General features: G+C 44.5%; 1 protein-coding gene across 1 annotated transcript in view; it reads left to right on the top strand.

Moving 5' to 3' along the window:
- Positions 1–14,005, top strand: part of LOC140478581 (uncharacterized) — a 256,307-nt gene that overhangs the window by 199,930 nt on the left and 42,372 nt on the right. Inside the window, exons 36-38 of the mRNA XM_072571802.1 lie at positions 6,646–6,753; positions 7,298–7,405; positions 13,841–13,912. Of these exons, the coding sequence (XP_072427903.1) occupies positions 6,646–6,753; positions 7,298–7,405; positions 13,841–13,912 (288 nt within the window). The remainder of the gene's footprint in view (positions 1–6,645; positions 6,754–7,297; positions 7,406–13,840; positions 13,913–14,005) is intronic.

The following is a 14,005-nucleotide window of genomic DNA, read 5'->3' as shown; positions in this document are numbered from 1 at the left end:
CCAAATGGAAACATTTCACCTAAATGTTTTGTGTGGAAGAAGACTGATTGATCTGACTGACTGTTAGGGAAATACTAAGTCATTTTGTCCAAGTCCTTGAGAGAAATTGTAAATAATACTGCCCCCAGCATTGATCCCTTCAGCCCTTCACCGGAATCACAATGAAAAAGGAGGCCATTCCACCCATCATGTCTGTGACAGCACTTTAAACATCATATCACCTGTGCACAGCACAAAACCACCCTTTCTGATATAATTGCAGTTGTAGAAAGTTAGCTAGTGTGCATTTTAGAGACATCACTCTGACCAAATAGAGTACACTGTCCTGAAGCTGGGATGAAGCCATGTTATAAGGTACAGTAGTGAGAGTTTTACTTGATACATAGCTGAGTGATTTATGGAATAGAATCCCTACAGTTTGGAAGCAGGCTATTCTGCCCATTGTGTCCACACTAACATTCCAAAAAGCTTCCTACCCAGAGCCACCTTGCGGCCCTATCCCAGTAATCCTGCATTTCCTAATCTTCCTTGCCCGCATTTCCCTGAACACTTTGGGCAATTTAGCATGGCCAGTCCACCTCACCTGCCCACCTTTGGACTGTGGAAGGAAACCCATGAAGACACAGGGAGAACATGCAAATTCCACACAGACAGCCACTCGAAGGTAGAATCGAACCTGGAGAAGAGGCATGAGTTGTCCTTGATAGATTGGGGAGAGCTATTTAAAGGGATGACAGTGCATAGGCAATGGCAAACATTCAAGGAATGCATGGGTGATCTGCAACAACTGTTTATTCCTGTCCAGCACAAAAGTAAACTGAGTAAGAGGGACAATTCATGGCTTACAAAGGAGATGAGAGATAGTATCCAATCCAAGGAAGAAGCATAGAGATTGGCCAAGAAAAATAATAGATCTAAGGATTGAGAGCAGTTTAGAATTCAGCAAAGAAGGACCAAGGGATTGATTAAGGAAGGGAAAATACAATGCAAAAGTAAGCTTGCAGGGAACATAACGACTGACACGAAGCGTTTCTATCGGCATGTGAAGAGGAAGTGATCGGTGACGATAAATGTATGTCCCTGACCGACAGAAATGGAGGAATGGATAATCAGGGACAAAGAAATGGCTGAGCAACTGAACACATACTTTGGTTCTGTCTTCACAAAAAAGAACACAAATCAGATACCAGATATGTTCTGGATGTAGGTTTGCTCGCTGACCTGGCAGGTTCACTTTCAGACGTTTTGGCACCATACCAGCTAACATCATTAGTGAGCCTCCAGATGAAGCACCGGTGGCATGGCTTGCTTTCTATTATGTATTTAAGTTTCCTTGGGTGGGTGATGTCATTTCATGTTGTGATATCATTTCCTGTGGCGATGTCATTTCCTGTTCTTTTTCTCAGGAGGTGGTAAATGAGATCCAAATCAATGCGTTTGTTGATAAAGTTGAGAATGTCGGAAATAACTGTCAGACTACTCAGACCCCTTGGCATTATGGTAGCCCACAAACCCACCAACACACTAAAATAGCAGCTAATGAGCTTGAAAGGTCCTATACAGACAACAAGCAAAACTAATGTAATTCAGAAAATACCATGCAAGAACTGTAACAAACACTACATTGGACAAACAGGCAGAAATCTAGCCACCAGGATACATGAACATCAGCTAGCCACAAAAAGACATGACCCTCTCACTAGTATCCTCACATACGGATGACGAAGGATACCACTTCAGCTGGGACAACACATCCATCCTAGGATAAGCCCAAACAGAGACACGGATGAGAATTCCTAGAAGCATGGCATTCCAACTGGAACTCTATCAACAAACACATTGACTTGGATCCCATTTACCACCCCCTGAGAAAAAGAACAGGAAATTACATCACCACTAGAAATGATATCATCACAGGAAAAGGCATCACCAACCCAAGGAAACCTAAATACACAAATAGAAAGCGGGCCATGCCACCAGTGCTTCATCTGGAGGCTCACTAATGATGTTTCCTGGTATTGTGACAAAATGTCTGAAAATGAATCTTCCAGCTCAGTGAGCAAACTTACATCCAGAACCTCAACCTGAGCTACAAATCTCCTCAAAACTCACAAACCAGACATGTTGGAGAAGGCAAGATTTAGTCAGAGGGAAAAACTGAGAGAGATAATTATGAGTAGAGAAATGTCATGGGAAGATTGATGGGATTGAAGGCAGATAAATCCCCAGGGCCTGATAATCTACATCCAAGTGTACTTAAGGAAGTTGCTCTGGAAATAGTGGACGCATTAGTGATCACCTTCTAGGATTCTGTAGACTCTGATACAGACTGGCGGGTAGCTAGTATCACTTCAGTATTTAAAAAGGGAGGTAGAGAAAAACCAGGGAATTATAGACCAGTAAACCTAACATTGGTAGTGAGGAAAATTCTTGAATTCGTTATCAAGGACTTTATAGCGGAGCATTAGAAAGCAGTGGTAGAATCAGACAAAGTCAGCATGGATTCATGCTTGACAAATCTGTTGGAATTCTATGAAAATCTAATGAGTAGAGTTGACAAGGGGGAGCCAGTCGATGTGGTTTATTTAGACTTTCAGAAAGAATTTAACAACATCCTGCATAAGAGATTATTGTGCAAGATTAAAGCACATGGGATTGGGGGAGTGTATTGAGATGGATAGAAAACTGGTTGGCAGAGAGAAACAAAGAATAAGAATTAATGGATCATTTTCAAATTGGCTGGCAGTAACTATTGGGGTGCCTCAGGGATCAGTGCTGAGACCCCAGCTATTCACAATGTATATTAATGATTTGGATGAGGGAACAAAATATAACATCTCAAGTTTGCAGATGATACCAAGTTGGGTGGGGGGGGTGGAAGGGGTGAACTGTGATGAGATCTTTCAGCATGATCTGGACAGGCTGGGTGAGTGGTCAAATCAATGGCAGACACAGTATAATTTGGATAAATGTGAGGATATTCACTCTGGAAGCAAAACCAAGGTGACAGATTCCTACCTGAATGGCTGTAAATTGGGAGGGGGGAGTGTGCAGTGGGACCTGGGTGTCCTTGTGCACCAGGCACTGAAGGGAAGTATGCAGGTGCAGCTGAAGGTAAAGAAGGGAAAGGGGATGTTGGCCTTCATTGTGAGAGGGTTTGAGTACAGCAGCAGGGGTGTGTCGTTGCAGTTATACAGGGCCTTGGTGAGGCTACACCCCGAATATTGTGTGCAGTTTTGGTCTCCTTTTCTGAGGAAGGATGCTCTTGCTCTCGAGGGAGTGTAGCGAAGGTTTCCCAGGCTGATTCCGGAGATGGCAGGACAGATGGATGAAGGCAGATTGACTCGGTTAGGATGGTTTTCACTGTAGTTCAGAGGGGGGATCTCAGAGAGACATATAAAATTCCAACAGGATGAGACAAGGTAGATGCAGGGAGGCTGTTCCCGATGGTGGATGTGTCCAGAACCAAGTGTTACAGTCTAAGGGTTCAGAGTGGAGCATGTAGGATGGAGATGAGACATTTCTTCAGCCAAAGAGTAGTGGGCCTGTGGGATTCATTGCCAGAGGAAGTAGTTGATGACAAAACATTGAATATATTCAAGAGGGGTCGAGATATAGCACTTGGGGCGGATGGGATCAAAGGTTAAGGAGAGAAAGCAGGATTAGGCTATTGAGTTGGACAATCAGCCATGATCGGGATGAATGGCAGAGCAGGCTCGAAGGGCTGAATGGCCTCCTCCTGCTCCTATCTTCTATGTTTCATGTGCCTGGAACTGTGAGGCAGCACTGCTAACCACTGAGCCACCCTATCTATTACTTTTCCTTGGAATCTCATCCATCATGTGTCTGGGAGATCCTGAGCTAAGACATGAGATGTTGGAAAGTGTTACATTCCTCAGCATTAAGTTGTAGACTAGGAGAAAGTGAGGAAGGGCTTATTCCTGAAGAAGGGCTTCTCCTGCTCCTCGAATGCTGCCTGGCCTGCTGTGTTTTTCCAGCACCACATTTTTCAACATTAAGTTGTAGACTGCCTCTTAGAGTCTATAATTTGGGATCAAATTATTTGGAATTGAGAAACCTATGGCTTAATCAAGTATAACCAGCAGAGGTCCTTCAATGAAAGTTTGTGTTCAACAGATTTGTTAAGATTCTGAGTGTCTGACGTGAAATACTTTGTAATGAGAAAATCAGAAGGGTCTCTTTAATGTGAAAAATTGGTGAAGCAGATACAACAGCTTTAACATAAATGCATTTACAGAAAGCTTTCAATAAGGTGCCAATTGAGGATTGAAGAAGTGATGAAGAATATAAAAATCTTCAGAAGGAGATGTCAGGCAGTGTTTGGCTTTGCAGCCCCTCCCCCGGGCTGGGGTGGTGGGGGTTGGGGGGTGGTGCGGGGGGAGTGCGTATACACAGCCAGGTGGATGGGTGTGTCATGGCTGCATTTTTTAAAAATTGCACACGAGATGCAGGTGTCACTGGCTAGGCCATCCCAAATTGTTGACAGTCAACCCCATTGCTGTGAGTCTGGTGTCCCATGTAGGCCAGACCAGGTAAGGATGACAGATTCCATCCCTATCCAAGTGGGTTTTTAGTGATAATTGATAGTCACCACTGGGCTAGCTTTTTATTAAGTTCAGATTTCTGCTATGGTGAGACTTGAACCATTGCTCCCCAGAACATTAACATGGGTCCTCGATTACTCATCTTGTGCCAATACCGTTACACCATTGCCTCCCCTCTGCCCTGATTCAGTCCTGGTGGAGGGGCTTACCACGTGGACCTGAAGTGAGAAATAAATGCCCACCTAAAGCCCTTATTCTGCTGCCCCCCAGGTATTCCTCCAGCAGGGGCCAGGTGAGTCGCCACATGGGCAGCTGGCAAAACAAACTTGGACAGGTTTCCTCACTGAATTCCAGGCTGGGCTTCACATTCAAAGGTGGTCCCTTCCTGATCGAGGGATCCAGCCTTGGGAAGGGCTGGGATGGGGCAGCCTGTTTGAGAACGACACCCACATGTTTATTTCGATCCCCTCCTCCACACCCCCAGACAGCAACTCTCAAGAGGATCCTTACCCCATCCTCACTGTTACGGTCTCAGTCCCTCATTGATCTTTGACCTCTGACAACAGCCACTGCTCCCGATGGCGCTGATAGGCTGGCATTGTTGAGAGTTGCTAGTTACTGATTAGCCAGCAGCCCTCCTAGAGAGGATTTCTATCTCCTTGACTCCTAATCCACAGAGAAAGCCCAGTGTTGATGAGATAACTACCTAATGGATGGTTACTTCCTGAGGGCTTTCCATATCGGAGGTGTTGTTTTAGACCAGACCAGACCCCTCAAAACATTTGGAGAGTGTAGCCTACACCATAACGTTTTCTTATTTTAAAGGCAAATGTAATGTGCTTTGTTCCAGATGCAATTCAATTTGTCAAACTACTCTATGTTTAACAAAACACAATTTAGTTAAGCACTAGTTAAAATACAACCAAAGAAAAAAGAACTTAGAATAACTGAACTCTATTAGAAAACTTAACAGAATAGATAGCGTCACTATTACTCATTAACTATAACAAGAGTAACATACCATACACACATCCCTTGACTAAAAGTCAAATTCAGAAAAATAGGTTTGTCTCCCAGGGAAGTCAGGAGCCAAGAGAAACCCAACTTCTAGCTATAACCCAGAGAGGGAAAAGATAGCTTCCAGTTGTTCAAGCCTCCAGAAGCTTCTCCCCTGTTCAACCTCCAACAACAAATGCTTCAAGCTCAAAGCTAAAACAAATTAGAAATCCTGGTCTGTGAGAGCTGGCCACACCCATTGAGGCTGCTTCTATTGTTCCAACTTATTACAAAAAAGACAAGGCCTCACAAGCTGTTTGCTGTTTTATTTTTAGTAGACAGCTCATCACTTCTCTCTTAAAACCTCTCTTTAAAAAAGAACAAGGCCCCATTACCAAGATTAAATACCACCCAACAGTATTTAAAGAAAAGTGTGTCTTGTGATGTGAGAAACATTGCAATGTATTTATTATCCATCCCTAATTGGCCGGACACATTAAGTCAAGCGTACAATGATGGATTGGAGGTCATGCACAGTTAGGACTCCCACAGTTCAATGTGGTACATTGGTGGAGGATTGGGATTTTACAGAAGGTTTCATGGTGACTTCCTACTGCTCATAGAGATTGGTCTGACAACTAATTTCAAAACTGAATTTTAACTCAGTGATTCTTGAGTTATTTCAGTACCTTGTTTCAGAGCAATACCATTGATAAATACCATGGGAATTGAGTACATATCTATAAAACAATTGAGCATTTATTTACTGAATCTGTTACTTAAATACAAAGAAAAATGATGTTAATTCTGGAAATGGCAACAATATTCAGTATTGGCTGATTAACATTTCAGGGGTAAAGCAGCCACATACTGGTGGACCAGTTGTTATGTGCAACATTTCCAGTTCTTATTCTAGTTGTTTCGGATGTTCTACATTCCTGATTTGTTTGTTTTGATCTTATGAATATACATTGAGCAATAATGCAGACAATAAATCAACCCCTACACAGTAAACATACCGATATCACCAGCTGCACTCCCGCGTGGCTGTGTAAGTAATGGTTTTCATTTCTCCTGCTTCTAGGTGTCGATGGTTTCCCAGGTGAAACTGGTTCTCCTGGTATCGATGGAAGGCCGGGTGCCCCTGGGTGCAAAGGGGTCGGTGGTGATCTGGGTACTCCAGGTTTCCCAGGTACTAACTTTAGAAGAATAGCCAGGAGCTGCTGGTAATGGATATGTTAGATGGAGGTCAGCGTGGCAGATAGGGTAAGGGATAAGGGATAATTAGGTAAAGAACCAAAGGAGTTTACAACCCATCTGCCCCACACTTTTCTGTAAGTGTTAAATGAGACAATCTTTTAGAAACTACTGAGATTGTTGTTTTTATGTAATTGTCACTGGCAAGGACAAGATCTCTTGTCTTGCAGTGGTGGATGGGGAGCTGTCTTCCTGAATTACTGCAGCCCACGTGGTTCAGCTCCCCCCTCACCCCAGTCTGCTGTGAGAAGGTGATTCCATGATTTTGAGTGAGCTCATGTGCATGGAGGAAGCACATTTCCTTTGAATTCAACAAATAATCAGTTTACTTTCTTTAAAGTTGTGATGTACAGGGCTAAAGGAGTCAATAGCAGTGGACATGTCATTATTTCACAGTGTAAGATGTGAGTTAAAGATGAATTCTGATTGGTAATGTGATCAGTTTGTGCCATACTGATTCCATTGATTAATCCCATCAGGATACCAAGGACCTCCCGGAGATCCAGGAAACCCAGGGCCAACAGGATTGCCTGGAATCCAAGGACAACCAGGATCTGCGAGACCTCCTGGCCCACCTGGTCCCAAAGGTAAATAATGAGGATAAAACTCAGCCCTGAGACCCCTGATAGTGACGATTTCATTCATGAGTATTTGGGAGACCGGGTTGGGGGCAGTGGTAAGAATCTGAAAGGTTAGTGTTCAAACCAAAACAAACTGAAGAGATTCACAGTTAACACTATACTGGTCATACCCTAGAGCTCATCTCATAAGATTAGGGCATACGTGTACCACTTCTGTTTTACTGCATCTGGTCTCTCAGTTGGAGTCTCCATTTGTTTCTGCTTCAAACAGACTGAACTACATGATGTCAATGGTATCAAGTTACAACCAAGTGTTCTTCCCTCTCCAGTGCCACTTCCACCATTCACTTTGAGACTGAGCAATATCAGTCTTAAACTAGAGTTATAAATCCAAATTAACACAATTAAAATGGTGTGAAGACAGTGTTAGCAAAAACTGACTGGGAAGATAGATTAGAAAGTAAGATGATAGAGAAGCAAAGGCAGTTTTTTGAGGAGACATTTCATAACTCTCAACAGAGAGTGAAAGGTTTGAACACAGATCCTTACCATCTGTGGCTAACTAAGAAAGTTAATGAAGAAAAAGGTACAAAGATTAGTTACAGTCCAGAAGGTTGATGGTGTTTTCAAAACCAAGAAACCATGACTTAAAACGAAAGTACAATTGCGTTATGTCAGTAAAATCAGTAAAAACTAACAAGAAGTGAAAAAATAGTGAAAGGTTCTATAAATGTTGAAAAGGAGAAGAGTAGCCAAAGTGACCATTGATCCCTTCCAGAGTGAGACCAGTTAACTAATAACGCAGAAATAAATAAGAGGGTTTGAACAAGTATCTTGTGTCAGTTACAGCAATGTAAGACACATCGGGTATCCGAAGAATATTAGAGAGTGAAAAGTCAAAGGGAAGAGAGGAACTAAAAGCAATTGTTATCGCTTGAGAAAAATAACTGGAAAACTAATGGGACAAAAAATTTAAAACATCCTGGGACCCAATGGCCTGCAGCTCAAGTTCCAAAAGGAAGGGACAGCTGACATCGTGACTGATTGGATCCAACCTTTCCAAGTTCCTAGATTCTGGAAAGATCACAGTGGTTGAATAAGCAGAAATGTCAAACTTTTATTGGAGAAAGGAGGGATACAGAAGGCAGGAAACTATGGGTGAAGTTCTCCCAGCCCCTAAATGACATGTGTAATGGTGAGTCAGCTGTGAAAATATGGCAAGATTGGGAAAATTAATTCAATCCAAGGTTTGAACAATAAGACGGAATGTTGGTAGTGAGCAGTGAGAACCTCCTTTCATTGATTTACATTGTATTTGTACCTAATCTTTCCCAAATGATAGATGGTTTGCTATTCTCCCAGGTAGCAGAGAAAAACTAGACATTGATGATACAGGAGCAAGTTGCCACAGAGACTGGAATCTGTACTGAGAAAAACTGTAGATCACAGCTGGTCAGGCAGCATCCATGGAGCTCTGATGAAGAGTCATCTAGACTCAAAATGTTAGCTTGCTGTCTTTCCATGGATACTGTCTGACCCGCTGTGATATCCAGCATTTGTTGTTTCTAGTTGCCAACATGAAAGTCAGAATGGGTACCTGTGACTCCAGCTCAGTGCTCACTCCTCCAGGCTTTCATCATGGATGATGTTTGTGAGCTGCCTTCTTGAACTGCTGCAGTCCACCTGCTGGGGGTAGACCCTTAGGGAGGGAATTCTGGGATTTTGTCCCAGTGACGCTGAAGGAACAGTGATATTTTTCTAAATTAAGCTGGTGAGTGGCTTGGCGGCGAGCCTGTAGGGTGGTGTACCCATATATTTGCTACTCTTGACATTTAGATGGATGTGGCTGTGGGTTTAGAAGGTGCTGTCTGAGGATCTTTGATGAATTTCTGCAGGGCGTCATGTAGCTCATGCACACTGCTGCTACTGAGTGTCGGTGGTGGAAGGATTGGATGTTTGTGGACGTGGTGCCGATAAAGTGGGCTGCTTTGTCCTGGATGGTGTCAAGATTCATGTCATTGGGGCTGCACCCATCCAGGGCAAGTGGACTGTATTCCATTTCAGGCTCTGGGGAGTCAGGAGCTGCAGTATTCGCAGCCTGTGACCTGCCCTTGCAGCCACTGTATTCATGTTGTGAGTCCAGTTGAGTTTCTGGTCAATGGTAAGCCCCAGGATGTTGATAGTGGGGGTATTCAGTGATGGCAACACCATTGAATATTGAGGGGCAATGGTTAAGTTGTTTCTTATTAGAGATGGTCATTGCCTGGCATTTGGGTGGCTCGAAAGTTACTGAGTGCAGTAAGACAAGGCAAGGCAGAGATGGCACAGACATTCCAGTCAGTGCTAAAAATAGAAACTTTATGAGAGCAAGTGAACAGCATGCTAATCCGTGAGCTGGGGATGGGGTCCCTGTGCACACAGTGTCCCCAAAGCAGCCTGTCAATGCCAGTGGCCAGTGTGCACTGCAATGCAAGTCTGTTCTTCCAAAATAGAACGTAGAACATAGAAAAGTACAGTACAGAACAGGCCATACACCCACGATGTTGTGTCGAGGATTATTCCTAATTTAAAATTAAAATAACTTAACCTACACACCCCTCAACTCACTGCTCTCCATGTGCATGTCCAGCAGTCACTTAAATGTCCCCAATGACTCTGCTTCCACCATCACAGCTGGCAATACATTCCATGCATTCACAACTCTCTGCGTAAAGAAACTACCTCTGATGTCTCCTTTATACCTTCCTCCTAATATCTTAAAATGATGTCCCGTCATGCCAGTCAATCCTGCCCTGAGGAAAAGTCTCTGGACATTGACTCTATCTATTCCACTCATTACCTTGTATACCTCGATCAGGTCTCCTCTCTTTCTCCTTCTCTCCAGAGAGAAAGATACGAGCTTAGTCAACCTCTCTTCTTATGACAAGCTCTCCAGTCCAGGCAGCATCCTGGTAAACCTTCTTTGCACCCTCTCCAAAGCCTCTGTATCTTTCCTGTAGTAGGGTGACCAGAAGTGGACACAATATTCCAAGTGTGGTCTCACCAGGGACTTGTAGAGCTGCAGCAAAACCTCACGGCTCTTAAACTCAATCCGTTGTTAATGAAAGCCAAAACACCATATGCTTTCTTAACAACCCTATCCACTTGGGTGGCAACTTTGAGAAATCTTTGTACTTGCACACTCAGATCCTTCTGTTCCTCCTCACTGCCAAGAATCCTATCTTTAATCCTATATTCAGCATTCAAGTTCGACCTTCCAAAATGCATCACTTTGCATTTATCCAGGTTGAACTCCATCTGCCATTTCTCAGCCCAGCTCTGCATCCTGTCTATGTCTCGCTGCAGCCTGCAGTAGCCCTCGATACTATCGACGGCACCTCCAACCTTTGTGTCATCTGCAAATTTGCTAACCCGCCCCTCAACCTCCTCATCCAAGTCATTTATAAAAACTACAAAGAGCAGAGGCCCAAGAACAGAGCCCTGCAGGACCACACTCAACACTGACCTCCAGGCAGAATACTTTCCATCTACAACCACTCTCTGCCTTCTGTCAGCCAGCCAATTCTGAATCCAGATTGCCAAATCTCCCTGTATCCCATACTTTCTGACATTATGAATGAGCCTACCATGGGGAACCTTATCAAATGCCTTGCTGATGTCCATATACACTACATCCACGGCTCGGCCTTTGTCGACCTGTCTTGTCACCTCCTCAAAGACCTCAATAAGATTTGTGAGGCATGACCTGCCCCTCACAAAGCCATGCTGACTGCCTTTAATCACGCTATGCTTTTCCAAATAGTCATAAATCCTACCCCTCAGAATTCTTCTCAAAACCTTGCTGACCACAGAGCTAAGTATCACTGGTCTGTAATTGCCAGGGATTTCCCTATTCCCCTTCTTGAAAAGAGGAACAACATTCGCCTCCTTCCAATCCTCCGGTATGACTCCCGTGGAGAGTGAGGAGGCAAATATCCTCACCAGCGGCTTAGCAGCTTCCTTTCTCGCTTCCCGGAGCAGCCTGGGATAAATCTGGTCTGGCCCTGGGGACTTATCAATCTTAATGTTTTCCAAAATTTCCAGCAATCAACTTCCTCAATCTCGATCTGATCAAGCCTGTGTCCCAGCTCCTCAAAGTTTTCATTTACAACAAGATCCCTTTCCTTGGTGAAAACCAAAACGACAACCTCATTTCGGGCTTCCCCTATCTGCTCAGACTCCCCGCACAAGTTCCCTCCACTATCCCTGACCGGCCCTACCTTCTCCCTGATCATTCTCTTATTCCTCACGTATGAGTAAAATGCCTTTGGGTTTTCCCTAATCCTTCCTGCCAAGCCTTTTTCGTTCCTCCTCCTGGCTCTCCTCAGTCCATCTCGGAGCTCCTTTCTCACAAGCCTGTAATCCCTTAAAGCTGTGCTCGATCCTTGCTTCCTCCACCTTACGTAAGCTGCCATCTTCCTTTTGGCGAGAAGCTCCTCTGTTCTCATCATCCAAGGTTCCTTAATCTTACCCCTTCTTACCTGTCTCAGAGGAACAAATTTGTGCATCACTCACAACAACTGCCCCTTACACAGTCTCCACATGTCTGCTGTGCCCTTTCTGTGGAACAATTGCTCCCAGTCTGTACTTCCCAACTCCTGTCTGATAGCATCATAATTACCTTTTCCCCAGTTAATTATCTTCCCTCTGTAACTGCTCCTTTCTCTCTCCAAGGCTATGGTAAATGTGAGGCAGTTGTGATCACTGTCACCAAAGTGTTCTCCCACCATGAGATCTGACACCTGTCCTGGCTTATTACCCAGCACCAAATCCAAAATGGCCTCTCCCCTCATCAGTCTGTCTACACACTGAGTAAGGAAACCCTCCTGAATACACCTGACAAAAACAGCTCCATCCAAACCATCTGCACTTAGGAGGTTCCAGTCGATATTGGGAAAGTTGAAATCACCCATAACAACAACCCTGCTACTTCTGCATTTTTCCAGAATCTGCCCATCCATGAGATCTTCAATCTCTCTACTGCTATTAGGGGGTCTGTAGAAAACCCCCAATGCGGTGGCTGTTCCCTTGCTGTTCCTAACTCCCACCCATACTGACTCAGTAGGCAAACCTTCCTCAACAATCTTCGTTTCTGTAGCTGTGATGCACTCTCTGATTAGCAATGCTACACCCCCCTCCTCTTTTTCCACCCTCCCTGTTCTTTTTAAATGTTCTAAACCCTGGAATATCGAGCAACCATTCCTGCCCCTGTGAAACCCATGTCTCCGTTATGGCCACAACATCATAGCCCCGAGTACTGATCCATGCTCTAAGTTCGTCACTCTTATTCCGGACACAACTTGTGTTAAAACAGACACACTTTAACCAATCCCTTTGGGTCATCAACGTGAAAAACCTTCCCAATAGATTCACTACATCCTGTCACTGTCCCATCTGCAACTGCCCTCCTCTCAGACATGTGGCTCTGATTCCCACCCCCTGCTAAACTAGTTTAAACCCTCCCGAACCAAATGAACGAATCTCCTACCCAGCACATTTGTGCCCCTCCAGTTCAGGTGCAACCCGTCCTTCATGTACAGGTCCCACCTTCCCCAGAAGGTATCCCAATGGTCTAGGTATCTGAAGCCCTCCCTCCTGCACCAGCCTCACTGTTAAATATTCTGAAAATGGATCAGAGAGAAGCCATGAGGTTCCTGAGGGGTTGGCAGATGGAAAATGCCAATGTCTGTGAATGAGGAGTGTGCACGGCTGGTGCCCGGGCACCATGCCCTGCGATGCTGTTTGTTCCTGAGCAAAGTGACGGTGCTTCACAGCAAACAGTGAAATCACCAGGTACCCACTCTGACTTCCATATCGAGAATTCTCGACGTCAAGCTTGTTCGGTGTGTTTGGTAAGAAAGGAAGCTGGTTGTCGATGAGGTGAGTTGGACAAGTAAAGGTGCTGCTGCCTAGTGAGAAACTCCCCTTGCTGCCCAGCAAATAGGAGAAAAGATGGAGTGAGCTGCTCCTGACACTGAGGTGGGGCAGGCTGGACCTTCTGATCGGATTCTACCACAAATCCTTTAGTAGCAAATAGACTTTCCCAGGAGAAAGTGAGGACGGCAGATGCTGGAGATCAAAGTCAATAAAGTGCGGGGCTGGAAAAGCACAGCAGGTCAGGCAGCATCCGAGGAGCAGGAGAGACGACAATTCAGGCTTAAGCTGATAAAAAGCTTGTGCTCGAAACATCGACTCTCCTGCTCCTCAGATGCTGCCTGACCTGCTGTGCTTTTTCAGTGCCACGCTTTTTAACAATAGATTTTCCCAACTAGGGAGTGATCTTTATATGAGATAGAACTCTTTTAAACTGGGAAGATAGATTTTGAGAAGGTTCTTAAATCTATCTTGGCTGCTACTTTAAAAGTGAATTAAGTTACTGGAAACAATATCCTTTCACTCTAGGTCAACCTGGAGCACCTGGTCTACATGGTCTCAATGGTTTGCCAGGACAGAAAGGATCTCCTGGACCTCCAGGTGAGGCTTAATCTTACTCAATATGTGACAGGCATCAAGTGCAGTGTAGCCCCATCTCTCCAGAAAACTGCACTGAAATACTTTGTTTCTGCG

Source organism: Chiloscyllium punctatum, chromosome 6 (genome assembly GCF_047496795.1).
Source record: "Chiloscyllium punctatum isolate Juve2018m chromosome 6, sChiPun1.3, whole genome shotgun sequence".
Taxonomy (NCBI): Eukaryota; Metazoa; Chordata; class Chondrichthyes; order Orectolobiformes; family Hemiscylliidae; genus Chiloscyllium; species Chiloscyllium punctatum.
This window is presented reverse-complemented; position numbering and strand designations above follow the sequence as displayed.